The following is a 25,426-nucleotide window of genomic DNA, read 5'->3' on the forward strand; positions in this document are numbered from 1 at the left end:
GGCCAATCCAGGAAAGGCCTGACCACAGCTTCCCTCAAATCTGAAGCGAGTTTCCCTCCAGGGAAGGGGAAGTAGTCCCCTCTAGTGTCTCCAGCTGAATGGCTTCACTAGCCCTGAGGGATAAGGATCTCTTTTGCCTCCATATCCCCACGACGTTGGCTACTACGGTCCGGGAGCTCAAACCCACAAGCTCCCCAGGGGCCAACCGAGATGTTATCCCCGACACGGACCTTCCACTCTTCGCAGAGTTCCTTTCCTTCCTCCCAGCTAACCTCACACGTGTCTACGACTGAGGCTTGCGCTTGACCAGGGCTACTGGCCACTCCGGATTTCAGCGCCACCGTCCTCAACCGGGAGAAGCCAATGCCGTTGGGAATGGCCGCGACGGCACGACCCCATTAGTAGGCACCGGCGTGCGGCTGCAGCCCCTTCCCCCGCTATCCGCTTACTCGGAAGGAGACCCCCGCGAAGGGCCGGTTTCCGCGCCAGCAGGCGGCCTTCTTAGCGCTTTAAGAGAGGGCTGCTCCTTCTGAGCCCGCCCCTAACCTCCGCGGCCGCCTCCTCCGGGCGCCCTCCTAATTGGCTGACCAGGGCATGAATATGTATGTCCTGACCTGTGGGGCGAGGTTTGCAGCGTGAATGAGCCGCCGTCCCCTCCCTGGCTCCGGCACACAGAGCTGCGTGTGCGTGCGGCTCCTTCAGCTGCAGCCTTCGCCCGCCTTCCCTCCTCGCGCGTCCCGGGAGCCGGCGTGGTCGTGCCGCCCGGAGCCAGCGGGACTCTCGGTCCCTTTCGGGCCAGGTCCTCCTCCCCGCCGGGCGCGCGGCTCCCCGGCCAGCCCCGGCTCCCCGCTCGCCCCGCGCCCCGCGTGTCCTGCCCCGTGGTCCGGCGCCCGCGGGGGAGATGCGGGGCCTGTCCGGCTGGCTGGTGCTGCTGGCGCTCGGCAGTTGGCTCCCGCTGCGGGCGAAGGGCGCCGTGCCTCTGGCGGACTTCTACCCCTTCGGGCCGGCCCTGGGAGACGCGGCCACTCCGCAGCAGGACGACGGCGGCTCCGGGCTCCGGCCCATCGCCGTGAAGTTCCCCTTCTTCGGCGCGGCTCACACGGCGCTCTATGTGAGTAGTTGCCCGCCGGGCGAAAGGCAAACGACGGCGCTCCCGCGGCTATTTAGTGCGGAGTAGTTACCCCGGAACAGTCTGCGCGCACATCCCACCCCCCCCCCTCGCCCCCAGGGCCTGATGCTGGCATGGCAGCAACCTCGCGGAGCAGTCAAAGGGGAGCCTTGTCGACCACCCGGGCTTGCGTGAATTGCTGCCACGAAGCGGCGCCTGTCAACCTGGTTGTGCCGGGTTAGATGTTACTTCGGCAACGCTCTGCCGTCGAGCGCTTCCAAGCGCCATCCGGAGCATGTTCGCTCAGAAGTCGATTCCACCAGTCCGGAGGACTATGGCATTTTGGGGATTGCAGCCCCAAGAATGTCTTAACTACCTCAAAGGCAGTCTGGATCTTATGGGCTCTGCGACTCCCTAGATATAATGTAGCGTCTGCCTTGCACATAGCCAGCATAGCAGGGGATGCTAGAGGATGCCTTCGGTCTCTTTGACTGTATTAAGAGGAGCAGAGGCACATAAGCGATCCTGGATGGTTCCTGCTGGTAGCTAATGCCAATGAACCAAGGAGTTCACTGCAGCTGCAGCAGAAAGAATTGGGTTGTTTGTAAACATATATCCACAGGCATGCATGCATATGCACAGATTTCTCAGTGTTCCCTTGCTGAAGGAGTGTTGGTCTTCAGCCTTTAAACGCCATGCACAGATCCTGGCTGCAGGATTATATAATAAATTTAATACAATGAGGAAGCATGATAGTGCTGTCTTTTAGCCAGTTGAGTATCCCAGCCAGCTACAGCCACCAAAAGTGTTACTAACCGCAAGGGATCAATTTCCAGATGATTCTACAGAATCGCACAATGGGCTTTAAAAACAAGATCTGGAAAGACAATAGATTTACCAGCTGTTTCAAACATGTTGACATGTCCCCGTCCCCCCTGCAGTCACGCAAAACCACCTTCTTTCCCCCTCCATAGCCGATTCAAATGAGCCAATATATCACTGAACTACTTTGGAAGTCGTACAAAGTCAACAGACCAGAAGTTGTGAAACCAAAATACCATTTTTATTACCCCAAGCACATCAAAATTATCACACTTCCTTGGCGAGATCTAAACTTCTGGACCTACTAGGAATATAATATCAGAACCCCGAGCTCTAAAAATGCAGAATAGTATTTTTCTGTTTTCCTTCAGATAATCTAGTATGGTTGGAAACAAGCTGATGGGATAAATGACCTGTGGTTTAATCATGATGTTAATAATAATGCATTTTAAAATAGGTACCAATTTTGACTCTTCAGGATTTTCATACACAACAGCTCTGTAAGGTAGGTCAGTGTCATCATCTTGCAGGCAGGGACTGGGGCTGCAATGAATGGTTTGTCTAATGAATCCATGGTAGAGAACTGAAACAGGACCTTTTAGATTCATGCCTTTTAGCCATTATATTGAACTGTGTGGCTAAATAGCATGAATTTAAAAAACAGATGCCTTTTAGCCACTATGTTGCTTATGTTCTAATGAAGATTTTTTTTTTCTCAAGCTTCCAAGTCCTTGGGTATCCATGGATTCTTGGTCTTTAAAACTAATGATTGTTGCCATGTCAAATGATTGTACTGGTTGGTGTGATCTGATTGACAGTGCTGGCAAGCCGCAAGATCCCTCCCCCATACACGCACATACCCCACCACCACCATTCTTGGTTATAATCTCTGTGCTTGCCCAAACTAGAAATGGGTTTACTTTATTTTTTCTTAAATATTTTTGCTTGTGGTCTTATTTTTTAATCACTTCCAAAGCCATCTGGATTTACTTGGGGACAGTCAAACAGTCTAATTCAATTTTAGGCATCAAAGCAGTAACAGGATGTTGAGAATCAGTGTGTCTTTGCTGTATGAGGCAATTATGTTCTGTGGCCAAGGCAGTTCAGTGGCCTGGAAGTTCTGGGTTCAAGGACAGGCCTCTCCTTGATCAGGTTCTCACAACTTTTTTACTGTCTAGATCTGTGGGATGATCTGGCTGATAGAGCTGGTTATTTGGATGGTTCTCTGAAGACGGCCATTGTTTACAAACAGGCTGGTGGCTTTAGGATTGGGCGGCATTCTCAATAGAACCTGATACACATTTTAGAAGAGTAAGTATAAAGAAAAGTGTTATAAAAGAAGTCTCCTTACCAGCCATGATAGGACACAGGAAATTGCTTACAAAAGGACAGGGGAAAAAATCTAATTTCCTGGAAAGAACAGTGGATGTTGAAGTTGCCTCTAGAAAGTTTTCTATAAAAAACTGTGGCATGGCCTTAAGAGATGCCTTTTGTTCTGTAAGTAGGATGGCAAAAAGAGACTTCTGATTAGCCAAAAATATCATCTCTTAGATGGTAATCATAATGGTATAAGCTCATGTCAGACATCCAGCCTAGATGGATCTCACAGGTCAGTTGCGGTCACCATGTATCAAGTACATGGGTCTGTCTGTTCAAAGGATACGCCTAGAAAAATGACCCTCCTCTGAAGAATACATGTAGCAAAAGAGACACGTATGCAGTGCTGCGCATGTATTACCTGGTGTGGACAGGATATCTGTATGGGTAGTTTGTCTTTTGTGAAGCTAGATTTACACGTATCTTGAAAAGCAGAGAACCTGTGCTGTTTTGACTGCTCTATTGTAGTAGCAGTTTAGGAGGCAGTATACATGCAGATGAGACTCTATTGCTAAACAGGACTCTGAATCTTTGGCTGCACACTTTGGCAGGTACAACTTACCTGTTAGCTGACATTCAACTTATGAACATGCTTGAAAATCGCATACAATTTGGAATTCTTTCTTAACTTCCTCTTCCCTAATTTCACATGCTAGACCAGGAGTAATCAAACTGCGGTCTTCCAGATGTCCATGGACTACAATTCCCATGAGCCCCTGCCAGCATTTGCTGGCAGAGGCTCCTGGGAATTGTAGTCCATGGACATCTGGAGGGCCGCAGTTTGACTACCCCTGTGCTAGACAGTGGCAATACATTTGATGTCATGAAAATCCTTGTAATGTGTAATCAGCTCAGAGATGGTTAATACATCCAAACCAGGTGCACAGAGCCCAGTGAAGCCAGTAGCTTGTTCATGGGATCTCTGCTTCCCCACTTCCCATACTATAGATGTTAACATTGTAATACAAACCCAAGAAATGACCGTAGAGTTTGGCTAAGATGTCAAAAGGAGAATCATTGTGCTAACATCACTGATGACAAATTAAGTGAAAACAATGCTTCTTAAACGGGTAAAAATGTTCAAAAACGTTGGGGAGAGGTGCTGCTTGTTGCTGCTGCGGAAAGGTACACAAAAATGAGTACATAGTTCTGGGCCAGCCCAAGGGCTTGCAGAAAGCACTGCAAGTCCTTTGACTTGGCACACGTATGGTGCAAAATGGACTGAAAAGTATGTAGAACAAATTTAGAGTCCATTGACACCTTTAAGACCAACAAAGTTTTATTCAAGGTATGATCTTTCATGTACACATGCACTCCCTCAGATACAATGTCCGGAAAAGGGTGTAGCTCTGCTTAGGGCTACATTGATGAAGTAATAAGGGATTATTTAAGAGAAATAGTATTTTTTTTCATCCTATTAATATATAGAAGAAGAGTTGGTTCTTATATGCTGCTTTTCTTTGCCAGAAGACATCTCAAAGAGGCTTACAATCGCCTTGCCTTTCCTCTTCCCACAACAGACCCCCTGTGAGGTAGGTGAGGCCGAGAGAGCCCTGATATCACTACTCAGTCAGAACAGCTTTATCAGTGCTGTGGGGAGCCCAAGGTCACCCAGCTGGCTGCATGTGGGGGAGGAGTCTCGACAGATTAGAAGTTGGTGCCCATAACCACTATGCCAAACTGGCTGTCAGCTAGCAGGAGGAGGCAACACAATTGAATGAACAATTATTCTGCTTGACCCACCTGCAGTAGTATCAGAAGGGCTCCAAGAACAGGGAGCAAAAGAAAAGTGAGAGGGAAAACAGTCCCCTTAATCACAAATGAGATTAAGTGAAATAATAGGTAGGATGAATGAATTGACAGTGCAAGAGCAGACCTCTATTTTGAACAGGAATAATAGCTCTCATCTCAGAGCAATAAATCAGTAACACAATGATGGATAATAAGGCCTGATGACATTTATTTATCATACTTCTATACTGCCCTCCCCGGAGGCTCAGGGAGTCAAATCTATTTGACTAGATTCACCTTGAAGAGCAATTTAAGGAGTTCTAAATGCAGAAGTGAAGGGGCAGTATAAAAAAAATAACAATACTCAACTGAGGAAGAACACCTCCTGCCTAGGATGCACAGGTTCCACAGTTCACATATTTGGCTTAAAAGGTAAAGGTAAAGGTATCCCCTGTGCAAGCACCGAGTCATGTCTGACCCTTGGGGTGACGCCCTCTAGCGTTTTCTTGGCAGACTCAATACGGGGTGGTTTGCCAGTGCCTTCCCCAGTCATCACCGTTTACCCCCCAGCAAGCTGGGTACTCATTTTACCGACCTCGGAAGGATGGAAGACTGAGTCAACCTCGAGCCGGCTGCTGGGATTGAACTCCCAACCTCATGGGCAGACAGATTCAGACAGCATATCGCTGCCTTACCACTCTGCGCCACAAGAGGCTCTTATATTTGGCTTACCACACAGTATATAATGCATATAATAAGTGGAGCCATTCCATTGATGGTGGTTTATCATTTGTGTTCCTAACACAGAGTGAGGATTTGTTCTATAACCATATAGCTAGCAGGTTGAGCTGCTCACCTGAGATAGTATGTTCTTGGTAACATTCCGGAATTGGGCCCTCCAAGCTCTGAATAGTGTTTAAACTTGGTAAACCCCATGTTGATGACCTTGTGACAAATAAGATGTATCTCAAAATCTGACACACTGGAGCTATGTGTGCCAAGTATATTTTGCTCCTGGTAATTTTTTTTAGTTGGGTGTTGAACATAGTCCCCCTAAAGAGGTCTGAGGCAGTGCAGTATTATCAATCTATATATAGTTGGGTTGCAAACCAGTTGAAATATTTCTAAATGTATGGATCCACATGGATCATTGCAAAAACATTTTCTTACTATCTGTCTCTGTGGTCTGTTGGTCCAAGTCCTTCCCTGCACCAGTATAATTGAGATGATTCTTCATCACCACCCTATCCTGTGGCTACTTTAAGAACCTTGGCTTGGATCTTGACTACTGCTGCCTCCCTTTCCAGATGGTGAACTTCCTTGTTATATTTTCAGCCTGGCTTTCTTACAGGGGCAATGACAGCAGCTTCTGACTTCATGGCTGCCCCTTTGCCATTAAGTGGCACAGCCTGATTTGCTATCTCAGTCTGTCCGTGTTCTGCTTCTCGTGGTGATCTAGATATAGATGTATCCCATGGAAGGACTTGTGAAATCAGCAGGAAAGTCACAGAAGCCTGGCATTCTGCTTCACAGTTGAAATCTTAAGGATAAAAAGCTCTTGTCATTGCTGCATGACTCAAATACCTTACTACCTGGAAAGTGGCAGATTGACTCCTTATTCGTTAAATGGAAAGCATAATATTCTGACTGAGTGGTGATAAATTTCCAAAGGATCAGAGCATAGTTCCATGTGCTCCATTTCTAGGTGACTCTATTGTAAGAAGAACCTCAGCTTTATCTCATAATGATCCTGTTAGGTGATTGAGTTCTGAATTGGGAAGCCTGTCTCAAATGTTCACGCAGGCCTGATGCACACTAGGTGTCTTTACACTGGACCCTTTGCCTCTGTTGTATATTTCATAAGCTTGTTATGAGAAAATAAAATGGGCTAACCCCCTACATGTTACCCTGTGCTCCTTGGAGGAAGAGTGGAATATGAATACAGTAAACAGACATGTCCTTATCTCATTACTGTCCAGGGGGGAGGTAATAAATGTTTATTCTGACCAACATCTGGAGATACTTAAGGTGCCACAGCTGTCTGAAATGGGGGGGAGGAATCTTTCTTATTTTTCTTTTGTAGGCCATTCACATGAATCAAGAAAGGAGATCAGCTCATCGGAACCAAAATATGGCAGTTAACAACTTTTTAAAAATCCCTTCTGCCTGTTGTACCTTACAAACAATGGTGGTTGCATTAAACAATGGACATGGGAAGAGAAAAGGTCAAGCCAGGACACTATAAATGATCTGTAGAAAAACTCCAGAGGTATTAGAGGATATTAGATGTGGGGATTCCACAGAAATGTGCCTTTGGCTTGCTGTGCGAGTACAAAAATGGGTTCAGCGCTAGGGAAAAAAGATGTAATGCGGACAGAACGTTGGGTTACTCGTTGGATCCAAGTATGTGTGGAGGGGACTTATTAGTCACACAAGGCTACACTGCAAATATATAATTAAGCAAGTGGGCTGCATTTGATTTGCACATTTGAATATAATTAATGAACAACTCGGCTTTGGTAGAACTTCCTCTGGAATACGATGTTCAGTTCCTGAGCTCTGATGTGCGGAAAGCCATTGACAAGTTGGAAAGAATGTTAAGAAGGGCAACAAGAATAAATCTTCAAGACCGCAAGAAGGAAGATAGAATGGCCATACTTTCCCTCTTAAATGGAGGATGAATGGATGATTGAGGGATGGATTGGATTGTGTTGACAATAAATATTAAATTGTCACAAAGGTAAAAACGGAATGATGGAATGTTGAAAGGATGGCCAAGGGGGTATAAAGCCTTTATACAAGGACAGGTTCTGGTTAAACCTGAGATGAGACCATAACTAGGGCCCAGTCTGCACATATAGGATAATGTACTTTCAGTGTGCTTTGGCAGCTGGATTTTCCTTTGTGGAACAGGAAAATCTACTTCTAAAGTGCATTGAAAGTGCATTATCTGTTGCGTGCAGATTAGGCCCTGGTAAACAGTGGGGAAAGCTCTTTTAGAATCTTACTTTATGGTAACTTGTTTTTGAAAGGTGATCAAGCATCTGCTGGGGAATCTTTATCAGATTTAAATCCCTGCTCTGCTACTTCAGGATCTCAAAGTGGCATAGGTGAGGTTTTCATCTTATCACTGAAGTATTGGTTGGCTAAGGCAGTCAATGCTACCCAGAGAGCTGAGGGGGGACATGAGTCTGTATGTTTCTCATCCAGATCTTGATGCCATAGGTCTTCTTCTGTTCTTTCTTTGATGCTGAGTCACAGGTCTTGTGGCAGTCCCATAGTGTTTTCAAGCAAGAGATATTCAAATGTAAATTGCCATTGCCTACCCCCATGTCACAGCCCTGGGGGTCTGGTCTCTCATCCAAATGATAGCCAGAGTTAACCCTGTTTAGCTTCCAAGATCTGATAAGAGTGGGCTAGGCTGAGCTATACAGGTCAGAGCATTGCAGCTCTTAATAGTGTGTTAGCTCTCAAGTAGCACCAAGGCCTGACCCCAGGGACTTTAACTCCAGTTCTGCTGAGGCCTAGCTTTCATAGTCAGCAGATGTACTGTGAGATTATGTAAATGTTTCCCCCCCCCCCATGAGTTGAGTCCAGGTTCCTCATAGCCATGCAAAAGCAAACCCTTTGTATGCAAACTCCAAAGCTAGCTCCACTTGAAATTCTGGGTCACTTATGCCTTTTATTTCATAGGACCTCCCTGGCAAATATTGATTTTTATTTATCAGGCCAGGCTTGAGCAAAGTCACTTCAGCCCCTTTGTCTCCTCAGCCCATTGCTTGTTCACCAATTATAGTTACAGGGTCTAAATATTCCTTATTTAGATCTTCCTGCATTTCCAGACTCACAGGACCCTTGCTGGTCTGTCTGTTTGTTGCTGGTAAGGGTTGGCCAGAGCCCGCAGCCCAGGTGGGACGCACCTGCGCCACTCCACCCCAACCGTAGCCTGCAAGCCTCTACCATCATCTCTGCTATCCAGTTGGTCTGTCTGTTTGCGATAGAAAATACAAACTGTTGCTGACAAGGGACACCTCTATTGTTGTCTCTGCTATCATTGCTTATCTCTAGACTATAAAGATCTGCTCTGCAGGCAAAAATTGCTGCCTTGGAGGATAGACTCTGAGGCATTGTACTGTTTTGAGGCCCCACCTCCAAACCTCAAGGAATATTTCTAACCTGGGGTAGCCAACCTCCAGGTGGGTCCTGGAGATCTCCTGGAATTACACCTCATCTCCAGACTATAAAGGTCAGCTCTCCAAGCAGAAATGGCTGCTTTGGTGGGTGGACAGTTCTGTAGTGCAAAAGAAACATTTGAGGCCTCCCACACATGGAGATGAAACTCTTGAGGTCTACTGCACAGGGTTGTTGTGCAGATGAAGCAGGAGGCAGACGAACCCCTGCAGCAGCATCCAGTTTCATTTTCACAACAACCATGTGCAGTAGGCCTCAAATGTTCAGAGAGTGGCGGAGAAGAGACATGCATGACTTGGCTGTGTCTTCCTCCAGCAGTGACGCCAGCCACAGGAGTATTTTAAGTAAGAAGGGGCTTTTCTGTGGCCTCCCTTTCAGCCAACTGTCAGGCAGAAGGGGAAAGCTTTCCACCCTCAAAAGGAATGTCCATGCATGCCCACAGACTCCCCTGCATTCCTCTTGGAATCACGGCCCTTGCCTCAGTCAGGAGCTATGAGAGGCTTCCTTCACAGCAGACCTGAAGGGAAGTTTTTTTTTTGTGGAATCCTAAGCAAAAGCAGCAATTGGCCTTGAGGGGGAGATTCCACCAATAGGAGGCTTTGGAACCTTCAGCATTTTGTCAGGGTGTACGGTCATAATTTTATGTATATAGACTAGCTTCAAAGCCCGTTCCTAAAAACAGGCCTTGAAACGGCCCACTCCCCTGGGTCATGACCAGTCAGCTTAAGGTGGCTTTGGGCCACAGCTTGCAGCTGGATCAAGTGGGGCGGGCGGGGGCTGGCCAGCTGGTTAGCAGGCCCAGGACAGAGCTCTTTAGCAGGCAGTCAGCATGCAGGAGGCCCTCGTTAGCAGGCCCAGCCTAGCAGGCCGGGAGGCCCTTGTTAGCAAGCCCTCCACCACAACCCTTTGCCCAGGGCCCTCTCCCCTTACCTGCTGCTGGCTCCAAGCACTGAGGCGCATCTGAGAGCAAAGAGGTTAGAGTCCAGGGACAGAGGGCGGGAGCTGCAGGGGCAGGGCTGCACCCTGATTGGCCCTATTTCAACTTGGACAGCAAGACACATCCTACCTCCAAGGCTGTTTCACAAATACATAGAGGAACCATGGATGGACACGTCCCACCCCCCCCCCCCCGGCTGTTTCACAAATATATAGATGGACCATGGATGGATAAGGATTTTATTTTACCTATATAGAAGATAGCCTCCACTGCTGAATGGCTGATGGGAATGCAGACCTAGGTGTTTAAAAAGAAAGTCTATCAGTTTGACCCCCTGTTTCTTAACAATTTTAACTGCAGGTGGGCACAGGCTTTATGACTGAATTCCATTCCATTAAAAAAATAAGCATTTCTTTTATGTAGGAAACAAGCAAGGATGGCTAGGATAGAACCATTTCCTCTAGAACCTAATTTTCAAAGGACAGGGAAATTTCCCCCCATTTCTTGTTTTTTGTTTCTGCCTAATAAGCCCCTCTGATCTACAGAAAGCAGCTGGAGAGGGTACTGTGATTGGAACAGAATTTGTAAGCAGGTAGAATTTCACTGTAGCCTTCAGAAGTCCAGTTATTTCCCCCTCTATTTAAATGAGAAGGGGAACAAACCAAGGATTCACTGAGCCATGAAGGCACTTGCTTTTACTAAGAAGTGAAGCCAGTTAGTTTTTATTCCTTAACATATGCACGAACATGGCAGTCCTTCAGAAGAAAGGTTACTGCTTTGAAACAGGCCAATATAATATACAATTTAAACCCATTGAGTATTTCTGTTTAGTGGAAAATAGAACTGAAAATACTTTGCTGGTGCCATAGAAAAAGGGATAAACTCTTAAGCCAAGTTCTTAGGGAAAGTTACGGAGCCTGTATGAACATACAGTGCCACCAGAGACACATAGCAGCTACAAATTGCTGGGAAATACCTATCATTCTCATAATACTTGATGCATGCCTGGGGCTGCCCCAAAATCTTCCTGCTGACTGCTGCTTCTAGTTGCTCTTGTCAACTCCTGCTCATCTGTGTCTTTGTTAACATTATGAAAGGGCATTCATATTTAAAGTGGCTTCTCACTTGCATCTGTAGGTATCTTTTCCCCCTCTGGCACAATCTTTGCCTTTTTCTATGCAGCTGATTCACACAACCTGTGGGATTGTGCAATGATTTCTTTTTCTTCCCTGAATCACAGTGCCCCATTGAATCCTGGTTTGGTTCTGTACATATTTGGACCCCAACTGCATATGAAAAATAAGCTTATTGTTGAAAAATAATATTGTGATATTGGGCTCAGAAATTCAGTGTGATCAGTGTGACAATATATTGCTTGTGCTCATCTTCCAATATCAGAGGTGCATTTCTTTGTAGGATTGCTAACCTCCAGGTGGCAGCTGGAGATACCCTGCTATTACAACTGATCTCCAGGTGGCAGATCAGTTCACCTGGTGAAAATGGCTACTTTAGAAGGTGGACCGTATGGCAGTTGAAGTCCCTCCCCTTCCCAAACCCTGCCCTCCTGAGGCTCCAACCCCAAAATCTCCAGGTATTTCCCAGCCGGGAGGTGGCAATCCTATTTCTCTTATATATGGTACAAAGTGTCCATGTTCTTAAAAGCCTGATTTTCTCACATGCAGCCTGAATTGCACAAATTTATATTTAAATAAGAATTGCATGTTAGTATTGCAGCACCAGAGTACTGAGAACTAGGCTCTAAAGCGGGGGTAGTCAAACTGTGGCCCTCCAGATGTCCATGGACTACAATTCCCAGGAGCCTGCTGGCAGGGGGCTCCTGGGAATTGTAGTCCATGGACATCTGGAGGGCCACAGTTTGACTACCCCTGCTCTAAAGTTTTGCCTTTATGGTATATCCTACAGGATACAAAATATATAGGAAACATTGAAGAGCAGATATTTTTATGCAACCAAAGGTCTAGATTTCAGGTGGGTCCTGGAGATGTCCCATAATTACAACTCATCTCCAGACTGCAGAAATCTTAGTTTGTTCACATCTTTAACGGTGCTTCCCTGTTAAAATAACAGCTTAAGGGGTGGGTGGCCAGAGACTGGGCATGGCCTGTCTGAGGCAGGGCCCAATCGGGCCATGGCCACTCAGGAATTGGTTCCAGGCCATGGGACCATTTTAAAGTGACACGGAAGGCTGGGGTGTGTGAGTGTGTGTGAAGGCTGTATGTCTTTCTGTCTGTCATTCTGTCTTTCTGGATCCCCTCTCCACTACCCGCTAGCGCCTACTGCATTCCTGACAGCAGCGGGCTTTTTTACTAGTTATTTTCTAATTCTGTAATCCTAGTCCTGATTGCATTGCTCATAGGATGCTTACAGTTTACGCCATTTGATCTTTGTAACCCCCCTTTAATCTCAGCAAGTAAGGGAGGTTATTTACATAAAGCAAAAAAAATACCTGTGACATAATTAGTACAACAAACTTAGTATTTATTTCCTCTGTACCCTTACTTTCTCTCTAATAGCCCAGGTTACTTTGAGCTCATCAGAGCTTTGGAGCTGAGCAAGGTTGCCCACACACATTACTTGGATGGGAGACCACCAAGGAAGATCAGGGTGGCTATGTAGAGAAAGTCAATGGCAAACCACCTCTGCTCATCTCTTGCCATGGATGGGGTTGTGACTGATTGCGCATTATTCATTCATTTTCCCCCAATGAGACCCAACATGGTTTACATTATTCTTTTCTCCTCTATTTGATCTTCACAACAATCCTGTGGGGTATATTCTGCTTGAAAGTATGCGACTAACGCACAGTCACCCAGCAGGTTTCCATGGCTAAGAAGCAATTTGAACTTCCCAGATCCTAGTCCATTTCTCTAACCACTATACTGCACATATTTTAACATATGTTATCAGTACATGTGCAGAAGATGGCTTGGAGTGCATGGAGAGCAAATGGAGTGCATTTGGGTCCCAGGGCCCAAAATCTTAGCTGTGCCATGGCAATAGGAATTGCAGGAGGCAGGCAAATAGGCATAAACCTCCCCCCTCCTTCATCTCCTCCTTAAAAGTGATTCTGACAACTTACTGGTACTCTACTCTTCCCCTTTCTGTGTGCTCTCTGTCTCGGAATAGGGGTGTGCCAACTTATCCTGCCCTTTTACCTTAGTAAGAGACTGGACTACTTCTTAATTTTGTCCAGTACCTAAAAATACTCTTCTGGTATCGGATAAGCACATAGCAGCAATATATATTTTAAGAATCCTTCTACAAAGCCTCTCAATAAGAAACTCTTGAGGCAGGTTATATATAATACAATCCAAAATATAATAAAACAAAATTAATAAGCTCTGTTTTGAAAATGGATGTAAAATTGTATCTGACAAATCCACAACATGCTCTGTTAAACAAAGCCTGCAAAAATATGCTGATTCTGGTAAGAATGGCAAAATCCCTGAAATCAGCTGTAATATTAGCCATTTTTATTACTTCAGTTCCTAAGGAAGGGTTTTGCATGGCCTCAGTGGTGCTAGGTGGAAGGAGAAACACTACCACCACCACCCCATACACACCCTGTCCTCTGCCCCAGATATTCTTGCCAGCTCTGGTGGAGTCTGTATTTGAACTTTAAAAATGTTCAAGTTTATCCACCCATTCACTTCTCTCATCTTATTTCTTTGCTTTTCCAATGTAAGCCTTCCCTTTGTTACCCAAATGTGTTGATGTCAAATGTGGGGTGTAGTTCTGCAGCTTTAATAGTATTATGTAATAATTTTATAATCCACCTGAGATCCTACCCAACATATGGTTTTGAAGAACATACATGAGTTGCATTCTGTTTTCCTTTCATTTCTTCTTGTCAGTGAGTATTATGTTTTTATATCAATAAAAATCACACATCCCCCTTGTGTACTTTAGTCTTTCCCCTGCCCCCATCCAGACCACACTGGCTCAGCTCCAATTTGTGTGGAATGGCTGTAAAAATGCTCCTATCCTCTGTAACAGTGCCAGACTTTTAGTGGGTTGCCTTTGGCAGTATTGTAAACAGCCATACCAAGCACAAGGCAACGATGAGTCAGACTGAGAACCTCGGCAAGAAGGACTTTCTTAGGGCAATGCATTTTTACAAAGCATGAAATGTTCGTCAAGGAGGGGTAGGAGTCCTGAAATCCTACCTGGAAATTTGTGCTTTGTTCCTTAGAAGCACAGGCTATACCAGGCTTTCTCAACCAGGGTTTTGTGATGGCCCTAGGGATGGAAAGGGGAGGGGACCCAGGTGGGTATGTACACAGCTATGCCTCCCAACCATATGCTGCATGATTGTGCCACTTCTGGGGTTTCTCAAAGCCTGAAGAATGGATGGCACGTCTGTAGGGTTTTCAAGGTCAGGGACATTCAGAGGTGGTTTGCCATTGATTGCCTTTGTGTAGCAACTGTGGACTTCCTTTGTAATCACCCATCCAGATAAAGCCAGGGCTGACACTGCTTAGCTTCTGAGAGCTGACAAGATCAGGCTTCCTGGACCAGGGCATAAATGTTTTAATAAAAATATTATTTCCTTTATCTTTTTTTCTTTGGGGGGGGGTGTTCCTTTTCAACCAACTACATGCAAATAGAGGGAATTTGGATGTTGGAAATCCAAATACTGTCTAGACCAGTGTTCTCTCCAATTTTCTCTGCTAAGTGAAGCAATAGGCACCCTGAGCAGAATAAAAAGAAGCCGTGTGGCTCAGAAATTACTTCTGTTCCAACAAAGATCACTTCAACCGCACTAAAAGTATTTCAGTCTGTCATTTAATAGGGATCATCTTCATCGTAACAGAGTGGATGAAAGAACTAGCATCCTGGATGTAAGCCAGTTTTGAAAGTCTTCCTCAGCTCATTCATCAGTAGCAATCCGCTACAAGCAACCACAAATTTAACTGAGCACGTAGTCTTTGCTGTCTAAGAGACGATTGCTCACCTCCTGCATAGTGGCCCTGGACTTCTTTAGCGGTCTTCTATCCTAGTATGGACTATGCTTAGCTTCTGATTTCTGACAAGATCAGGCTAGCTATGTGTGCTTAATTAGCACAGGAGTGCAACACCTGCATGAGGCTGTCAGTCTCTGGCATGTCACTGAACACACGTAGCTACTTTGTACTGGTGACGACCCAGTTTAAATGAGATTGTGTGGTTACAAAATGGCCAAACTGCTTAGAATTGTGTGGTATGTCAGGCTCAACCTGCCTTGCCTTTTGCGGCTGATAGCACATAGTTGAGTGGTTTTCTCAAGTGGGCCCAGGAGCCAATAAGCACTTTCCTGTTAGAGAGGAATAGTTATGATCACTTTGAAAGAAGTGGTCATGAGTCCTCTTCATGAGGAAGGCATCCCTGGACCTAAATTGCCTAAATAATAAGCAGCCACAATTTACCGTGGCCGCAGTTTGCACTGTGGCGGCATCAATGAGGAGGTGACGCCAGCTTCAGCATCGGCTCGGCCGTGGCTCCTTGATCACGTGGAGGGGGCGGAGCACAGCCTATATAAGGCAGCGCACGCGGCAGCTCTGCCTCTTCATGATCAGCAGCCAGAACAGCAACCCTCCCTCCCTCCCAGTTGTTTTATGTTTTTGATTGTTTGTCATTTTGTCGCAGCTGCGGGTAAGGAGCCTGTTGGCAGGGAAGCCCGTTTGCATATGGGAACCCCTGAGGGTGGGGGTCTCTCTAAAGAGACTGGCCACAAAAAGGGCATGGTCTACCTGGCCGGGAGGCCAGGGGCCTGTGGCCAGGCGGCTGGGAATCCCAATGGAGGCGGACGCCCGTTGGCTCCCAGCAAGTCGCCTCCCGTGTAATTTACGCAGTGATGCAGCGCAACCTGTCCTCCCGGCTGGGATTCCGGCAGGGACCCCGAGCATCACGGCTTGTGACATCTAAGCAGCCAGACGGCTGAGGGGTCAGGCTTCCTTACCCAGGCATTGTTGTGGGGCCAACCCTCCGTTGAGGGTGGCTATTAAAGGCTGCGGCCAATTTTAATGCCAAAAAGGTGTCGCATCCTCTTTGAATGAATTCGCAGCCTGCTAGCCAATTACTGCACAGTCACCTTACTGTTTACCTAAACCCATTTCAACCTGGATTCAGGCCTGGGTTGAGGATGGAAATGGTTTTGGTTACTCTGACTGACCATCTTTGATGGGAGAGTAACAGGAGGAATGCACCTTCTTGATTCTCGGGGCACAATGCTTCAGTGGTTCTGCTCTGTCTCAGCCCTGTGGCAAGTATGATGTGGAGTCCTGCAGGAGTCAGTTTTGTCCTCCGTGCTGTTTAACAAATACATGAAACCACTGAGATATTACCTAGGGATCTAAAGTGAAATAGTAAATATTAATATTAAGTATTAAAATATTTTAATTGCAGCCTTCAAACATGGAAAAAACTGGGGGAAATATAACAATGGCAGCAAATATACATATTGGTAACTAATTTTTTTTCTAAATATCTAAAAATACACAGATGTTTATTTCTCCCTAAGACCTGATTTTATTTAATGATGAACTTGCATGTCACTGCATCTGAATGATGCCACTGTGTTGGGAGAGGGACTTCATTTTCTAGATACATGGGACATGTGCTCTGCTCATCTTGCAACTGACTCTGGGACAAGTACTCTGAAGGGGTAGCAAAAACCATTATCAGGGGAGTAAAGATTTATATAATGGAGTTAAATACAATTTTAATCCACATAGGAACATAACCATAACTGAAAGCTGGGGAAGCAAACGTTACATTTTTGCGCACAGACAACCCCCCTCCCATCTCAAACAGCTCCTCACCCACAACAATGCAACATCTAATTTGATCATGGACACTGGTAACCAGAGCTCACAACAAACCCAACTTTGCTGCCACATACACTCCAAAAACACAATTACTGGACCTAACAACATCACCTACACCATCATCTTCTAACATTGTATATGCCAATAAATGCCAACAATGCCCCACTGTTCTCCACACAGGGCAAACAGGTCAAACTCTCCACCAAAGAATTAATGGACACATCTGATATAAAAAATCACAGGACTGAAAAACCTGTCGGGGAACACTTCAGCCTTCCAGGACATTCGATGAGGGCCTTCAAAGTAGCTGTTTTATTGCAAAGGACAGACTAGAAAGTGAGATTGTAGAAATGCAAGTTATTACAACAAGGACATTGTTTTTCTTATCTCACTATGTATGCTAACCTCATTCCTCTTATATTCACATTCCTTACAATCCCCTCTTTTTATTTTACTTGGGACAATGTAATGTGATGTAAGTAGTATGTAATATAATTTAGAATCTAACTTTCTGGTCTCAGGACAAGATAATATCTCAACACACTTGTAGGGATACTTCCATGCTTGGGTGGAGACGGATGGGCCTAGCAAGTAGTCTCTCTTAATTATTTATTTTCACAACTGGGAAAGTGTCTGCCATTAATTGCTAACCTTGACATTTTTATTTCTCCTATGTTTTTGTGAACTACAATTGAACCCAAAGAACTGATTCGCATTTTGAGGAAAGAATTATCACACTGTATAATTTAGATATTATGACACAGTTTACTAATTTGCTACTCATTTACTTTTTCCTTATATCTACACTCTTATGATCCTTGTTCCATTGTCTGAGGAAAACTGCATGCCCTCAAAAGCTCACACCTTGAATAAATCTTTGTTGGTCTTAAGGTGCTATTGTACTCAAATTTTGTTAAGAAACCCCAGGGTTTGAGAAAGCCTGCTCTAGCTAGTTATAGGATAACATTCTTATATATCTAGTATAAGCAGCAATGCCACAGAAGTATGAAGTAGTGGATAATACATCTCTCACTGCTACAAGAGATGAATGTATTGCTCCCATTTTTACAGGTACTAACAACAGAAGACTTAAGCTTCTGTTTCCATTGGTGTGTGATTTCATAGCTGACTCTAGCATTTTGCATTGCATATGTTCTTCTTAGCAATGTTTTATTTGGCAATAATTGCATGAGGGATAACTCAGGGGAACTTAGGAGGTACTAAAAGTGAAATAGTTTGATCCATGAGTCCTTTAGGAGGAGAGAGGTTAACTTTAAAGGAGGTTTTATCTCATTAGCATACTGAACTTTGGTTTCCACTGTTGGCTATAAGGGGGAGTCGTTCTGGGAAGAACAAAAATGCTCTTTCTCCCAGGAATTTCAGAACTGAAAGTACTTGTTAATTTTGTCTACTTACAGCTGTGATAGTACTCTGTGGCAAAGAATGCAAAGGATCAAGAGTGTTCTGAAGACTGAGAATCTCACCCTCAAAGCTGACTACTTATGTCTAGAATTTCCAACTTCACATTAGGATAATCCTGTAGATTTGAGGGTGGGATTTGGGGAAGGATCCGTACAGCATATAATGCTGAACAATACAACCTCCAAAGTAGTCACTTTCTCCAGGGAAACTGATCTCTATGTATGCAGATCAGTAGTAATTCCAGGAGATCTCCAGGTTCCAGCTTGAAGTTGGTGATCATACCTAGTGAGAGCCAGAAGAAGAAGAGTTGGTTTTATAGCCTGCTTTGCACTACCCGAAGAAGTCTCAAAGTAGCTTTCAATTGCTTTCCCTTCCTCTCCCCACAACAGCCCTGGTGGGTCTGAGAGAGCTTTGACAGGTCTATAACTAGCCCAAGGTCACCTAGCTGGCTTCATGTGGAGGAGTGGGGCATCAAACAGGGGTCTCCAGATTAGAGGCCGCTGCTCTTAACAACTACACCACCCTGGCTTTCTTGGGTGTAGTGGTTAAGAGTGGTGGCCTCTGAGAAACCAAGTCTGATTCCCCACTCCTCCACATGCAGCCAGCTGGATGACCTTGGGCCACTCACAGTTCTTTCAGAGCTCTCTCAGCCCCACTTATATCACAGGGTGTCTGTTGTAGGGAGAGGAAGGATAAGCTGTGTTGAGGCTCCTTCAGGTAGTAAAAAGCATGGTGCAAAACCCACAGCTCTTCTTCTATATCTCATAACAGTGCTTAATATGCTCTGAGAACTAAAGATGAAATCCTATCAAAGCATGTCAGGTTTCCATGAGTAGCGCTCTTGATATGAATTGAGTATCAGACAACTTCTGATTATTGAATCCTTCAGACTCGCAGCAAAAGACTGATCTTAAACGCAGTCCTAAATGTAATGGAAGCTGTAGGTTTTTCACAGTCGAAGTTAAACAAACTCAACAAGCCTCCTTGTTCTGTGTTTTAAAAGGTAAAGATAATCCATTCTGCTTAGCAATATTCACTAACCTCAAGGACCTGTTAACTGTAATATTTGAGCTCTGGGTGAGATATTTTACATGCTTTACATAAGCAACCGTGGGCTCTTGTGGGTTGAGAGATCTTGGTTCTTGGATTTAATGTTTGGTCTTCAGTTGTTCTAAGATAAGATTACTCTGTTATTATGAGGGCAACGTTTGAGTTTACAAGGTGATCCTATATCACCAACAGCTTGAACTATTCAAGAAACTTTATTTAGTGTATGTGTTTTTTGTTTTCTTAAATGTCAGCCATTAGAAAAGGCACCACATGTTTCCCAGCACATTAAACTGATGTTTACTCTTTGTTTCCCTTGTCTCCCCCCCACCCCTGTAAGTATTTAATAGGATGCAGGGTTCAACCAGAAGATTGTGCTGTTCTCTGCACTACTTGATGAAGTTTGGGAGTGTTCTATTTTTAGCTTTAAAGACATTGGCTGGGATGTGACATGGGCTCATCTGGAATAAGTAAAGAAATATGTTTAATTGTGGGGCTGTGACTTTTCCAGATAAAGAGAGGGGGCTGGTGGTACCATAAGAGTACTAACTGCCATTTTGCTAAAATGGATTGTTCCTTGCATGAGGTATGTGGGTGGTGTGACGTCAGCTTTGGCAAGTGTATGTAACTTTGTTGGATCTCTTCTCTAGGGGCTTGGGAGCATTTTTCCCTCTGTGTTGTTTCTGGGTTTAATTTAGATTTTTTCCTAATTGTTCTGGTTTCATATGTTGTGTTTATCGTTTTCCTGGTTACTTATGAAAGCAGTTTCTGCATGAATGCATCATCCATGACACATGTAATCAGTAAGTGGCTCTCTGACAAATAGCAACAATTAACAGTGGGGCATTCCCTGAGAGAGCCTCTGAGCCTCTTCCCTGATATGACTTCCTGGAATATCTGAGAATTATGAATAGCAGGATCTATACATTTCCAGTTTGTGTATGGGTGGAATACATGTGCATTTAATTTGACTGTGCATTTTCAAACAATCTGGATGCAACAACTTTCAAAAATAGCTCTTATGAATAGGAAGCCACATCTTAAGCCTTTTTTAAAAATGTAGATTTGGTGCATGGCCAACTGTAGTAAAATATATGTCAAAAGCACCCACTGAGCATCTCCAGCTGAGCACCAGTGTACAGCAGACTATGCACCAGCCTAGAACATATACGTTGCTGGCTAAGGGGGAGTGTTAATTGTATTCCCCAAAGAAAGGTAGGTGGTGGTGGTGATAGAATGTGCCAACAAGTTGCAGCCAACTTACGGCAACCCTTTAGGGTTTTCAAGGCAGGAAAAGTTCAGAGATTATTTGTGATTGCCTGCTTCTACAGAGTGACCCTGGACTTCCTTAGAGGTCTCCCATCCAAGTACTAATCAGGGCCAACTCTGCATACCTTCCAAGATCTAACAAGTTTGGGCTAGCTTGGGTTGTCCAGGTGAGTGCAAAGAAAGGTATACACTAGTGCCAACTGAGAAACAATGAAGAGGGTGCGTCTACTACATCAAATATCCTAGGAAAGGCTAATGGTCTGATTGAGAAAGGAGGCAGTCTGTGCTGAGAGCCAGCGTAGTGTAGTGGTTAAGAGCAGCGGCCTCTAATCTAGAGAGCCAGGTCTGGTTCTGTACTCCTGCACATTCAGCCAGCTGAGTGACTAGTTGGACTAGTTGCTGTTCTCTCAGGCCTAGTCTGTCAAAGCTCTCTCAGCCCCCTTCCCCTCCTCACAGGGTGTCTGTTGTGGGAAGAGGAAGGGGAAGGTGTTTGTAAACCACTTTGCGTAGTGAAAAGTGGGAAATAAAAAAACAGCTCTTCCTCTTCTTGAATCTGCACTCAGGCTTGCTCAGAATTAGAAGTACCAGTGAAGGATAGGGGTATAAGCTATGAAAAATGGAGAGGTGCCTTTGATTTGGTGTCACTTTGGCATGATGATGTAATTTATTTTTATTTATTTATTTATTCGTATTTTTATACCGCTCTCCCCGAAGGCTCAGAGTGGTTTACATATAACTGAAACCATGCATGAAACCATACATATGATAACATTAATATTATTAATTGATAAACCAGGTGACAGTATAACATAACAGTATATCATAACATAAACAGTGGTCACTCGAACAGGTCCAGGAGTCTTAGTGGGTTTCTGGGGGGAGGGGGGGGCAGGGGCACTGCAGATGTTGGTTGGTTGGCCTGGCCTCAGCCAAATGCCTGGTGGAAGAGCTCCCTTTTGCAGGCACTGCAAAATGTTAATGAATGTTAATTAATAAATGTTAATAAATAAATAAATAAATAAATAAATAAATGTATGTTAATTAATAGGAGTGCTCTCTGGAATTCACTATTTATATGATACTAGGGGCCAAGCCTGTCACATTCAGGAATACAACCGGCACTAGATTGGGGGGGGGGGTGGAAGAACTCTGCAGACGGCCTCCCCTCCCCCCCCCCCCAGACCTGGAAAGGCTGCAGGCAGCTGTCAGGGAACTCACCTGCAGGGGCAGCTCTCATGCAGCAGGGATCTGCAGCATCCGAAGTAGGAATAGGAGCAGGTGGTCAGGGGTGGGGGAGGGAAGAAGAAGAGCTGGTTCTTATATGCCACTTTTCTCTACCAGAAGGAGTCTCAAAGCGGCTTACAGTCGCCTTCCCTTTCCTCTCCCCACAACAGACACCCTGTGAGGTGGGTGAGGCTGAGAGAGCCCTGATATCACTGCTCGGTCAGAACAGTTTTATCAGTGCCATGGCAAGGCCAAGGTCACCCAGCATGCCAGATTAGAAGTCCGCACTCCTAACTGCTACACCAAACTGGCTGGTGATTGGCTGGCTGCTGGATAGACAGAAAAGCTGGTTGGAGGAGGAGGCGCTCAGGGGCCAGACAGCCAGCCTGAGTGGGTGTTAAGTGCTGAGTGTCACTTAAGCCATGAGACATGCTCCTCCTCCAAGGCCTAACCAAAAATATTAAGTGGAACAGATATGATGATGGAGGATTTTGGTACATTTTTGCTGATGAAAAATATGTGAGAATTCTGAGAATCTGTGGGTAATGTAGTATCCCTGTTGACAAAGGAATATGAAATCCTTCATATTTTAGATTGGGAAACAAGGCTTACAAGGATACTTCTTTACTTGTAATGTGCAAGCAACCATCGCTCCAGTCTTAATAGTGGCATCTGAATTACCTTAATAAAAAGGGGGGAAAAGAGTACATGAACGAAGGCTATTGCAGATTAGTCTAATTAGTCTCTATATTTCTAAGGAAATAAGTATTGCTGAAACCATTGATGCTTACTTTCATGTAAATGTGCTTAGATTTGCAGTGGCTTTTGGTTGTGACCTTCTGTTTGTTCTCTGAATGTGCTCCTGGCATCTAAATAACCTAGGCTGCTTTGAAAATCCCAGCTAGCTCTAGGCAGCTTTTTCTAAAAATCTTGGCCTCTGCTTCATCCCATATTGCTTTAATAATAGGAAGAATGTTCCCATGTGGACATTAAAAGGTTACTAAGAATTTATGAAACAGTAATCTTATTCCCCTTAGTCATGGCAATAACTCAACATGTGTTTACACAGAAGGGGTTGCCTCATACAAAATGCTGACCTGAGGGGTTCCTATACTAAATTCTTTAGCAGTATGTTCAGGTAAACTGTAGCCATGTTGTCCACAATACAGTTTTTTTTTAAAGAAGCTAGGGGCAACAGTGTAATATGGGAAAAGCCTTTTGTACTTTATGGGCATTGTCATCAGAAAGAATAAATATAGATCCATTTGGATATGATTCTCAAAGATGTCAGGAGGAGACTCAAACAGCATGAGATTTCCAACTCTGGAGTAATTTTGCAGTCCCAGTTTTTGTATAGAACCTCTGTTATCCAGTCAGAAAAGTAGTTATTTGAATTCAGGGCCTGTTCATTTCACCTTTTGAACTTGTGGAAACTGGACATTAGTAAGCACTGGCTGCAGATACTCTGGGCTCAGAATGTTGTGTGAATAGATCATTTGCTGGATGTGTGCTTTCCCTATAACCTTGCCTCAGAATAACCCAGCATAAATCAAATTTGTTTATTCAGCCTTCTGACAAATATTTCAGATGCAGGCAATTTGGCATAGTGTACAACTTTGCCCTCCTCAATGCAAGATCCTGCTTTTTATGTAGGATACTTCATATTTATAGGGCTGGCATGCTGTTGTTGTTTTTTTTAATGGTTAGTTGACTGGTCAGCCATTTAAAACTTTAGCTTCTTAAGGGCAGTCCCCACCCAAGAATAATGATAATTACAGAAAGGATTCCAGAGTCCAGTTGTTCCCAGCAGCTTTTTGAGCACCATGCCAGGGCATATGGAGGCCCCTCCTCCCCACAGCAAAGGCTTGGAGTCTTGGAGATAGTCCTGATTCCTTTGTTTTTCAGGTTCTTTGTTGGGTGTTGAACTTTGGTTATAAAAACTCTAGTAGCTAAGATTGAGCAACTCTTAGAATGTGCAGAATGCCCCTGTGAAGTAAAGGGCCCCTAACCTGTGTGGAGAACATGGTATCCTTGTACCTGCTCCTCAGTGTACCCCCACAGTCACTGTGTCTCCTGAAAAGGAATCTAGGTTAAGATGACAGGGAGTTATTTGGACTGAGTGGAGAAGTTTTGGTACTGTTTCAGGATGGCTTTGTCCATACAGCACCTGAAAGATTAAAATGCTTACATGCTGCCTTACCAAATAATACTCTGCAAAATGGTAGATAATATGCAACAGGATAGTGTGCACTGCACAACAATACAACTACTAGCCTTGTAGTGACATGTACCATTCTGACTAACGGGGAATTCTAGGCTTGTGCTGTCATAATGACTTTGTGTCTGTTGTATCAGGCTTTCTTTTGAAACCCTGGCTCCTGTGCCGAGATGCCAGCAGCCAAGCAAATACATAGGAGGAGAAATTAGACTTATGTGAGAAGGGAAGACAGATGTTCTTGGGAGAGCACTGTAAAACAGAGGTGCCCTAAATAAGGAGTGTTCTGCATATTTATTTAGTTATATTATTATTATTATATATTTATTACCTGCTGCTATCAGCCGGCTCAAGGTTAACTCAGCCTTCCATCCTTCCGAGGTCGGTAAAATGAGTACCCAGCTTGCTGCTGGGGGGTAAACGGTAATGACTGGGGAAGGCACTGGCAAACCACCCCGTATTGAGTCTGCCATGAAAACGCTAGAGGGCGTCACCCCAAGGGTCAGACATGACTCAGTGCTTGCACAGGGGATACCTTTACCTTTACCTTTATCAGCAAGTCCATCTCGTGGGATACATTATACAGTTTCCACTTTAAAAAATCCTACCCTGCAGTTAACAAGATGAATTAATACAATATAAATCCATAAAATAGAAAATTAATATCAATTAAAAATACAAAGCAGCAAACACCCTCATAAAATCTTGTAATTTTTCCTTCTTTTTCAGAGGTGTGCTTGAACAGAAAAGGCATACTGTTGCTTGCTTTTTAAAGAAAGGGAGGGAGGGGTCTAGGACATTTCTCTGGCAGGTTATTCTGACACTTAGGCACATCTGCAGAAGAGACTTTGTCCCTGATCACTACCCATCTCATCTCAGTTCTTATAGAGTCCTCTTCTATAGAGCCAGTTTGGTGTAGTGGTTAGGAGTGTGGACTTCTAACCTGGCGAGCTGGATTTGATTCTGCACTCCCCCACATGCAGCCAGCTGGGTGACCTTGGGCTCGCCATGGTGCTGATAAAGCTGTTCTGACCAAGCAGTGATATTAGGGCTCTCTCAGTCTCACCCACCTCACAGGGTGTCCGTTGTGGTGAGAGGAAAGGGAAGGTGACTGTAAGCCACTTTGAGACTCCTTCGGGAGAGAAAAGCGGCATATCAGAACCAACTCTTCTTCTTCTGTTCTTGGTGTCCTATTCTTTATGTTCACCAAGTCAGGGAGTTCGGAAGCTAGAATTGAATGAATCCAGATAATTGGC

General features: G+C 44.7%; 1 protein-coding gene across 3 annotated transcripts in view; it reads left to right on the forward strand.

Moving 5' to 3' along the window:
- Positions 1-649: 649 nt before the first annotated feature.
- The window catches only part of SNED1 (sushi, nidogen and EGF like domains 1), an 88,077-nt gene continuing 63,300 nt past the window's right edge, over positions 650-25,426 (forward strand). For all 3 annotated transcript variants that reach the window (XM_077349017.1, XM_077349018.1, XM_077349019.1), the window contains exon 1: positions 650-1,111. In XM_077349017.1, coding sequence (XP_077205132.1) covers positions 902-1,111 — 210 coding nt within the window. In that variant the 5' untranslated portion in view covers positions 650-901. The remainder of the gene's footprint in view (positions 1,112-25,426) is intronic.

Source organism: Paroedura picta, chromosome 8, assembly GCF_049243985.1.
Source record: "Paroedura picta isolate Pp20150507F chromosome 8, Ppicta_v3.0, whole genome shotgun sequence".
Classification (NCBI taxonomy): domain Eukaryota; kingdom Metazoa; phylum Chordata; class Lepidosauria; order Squamata; family Gekkonidae; genus Paroedura; species Paroedura picta.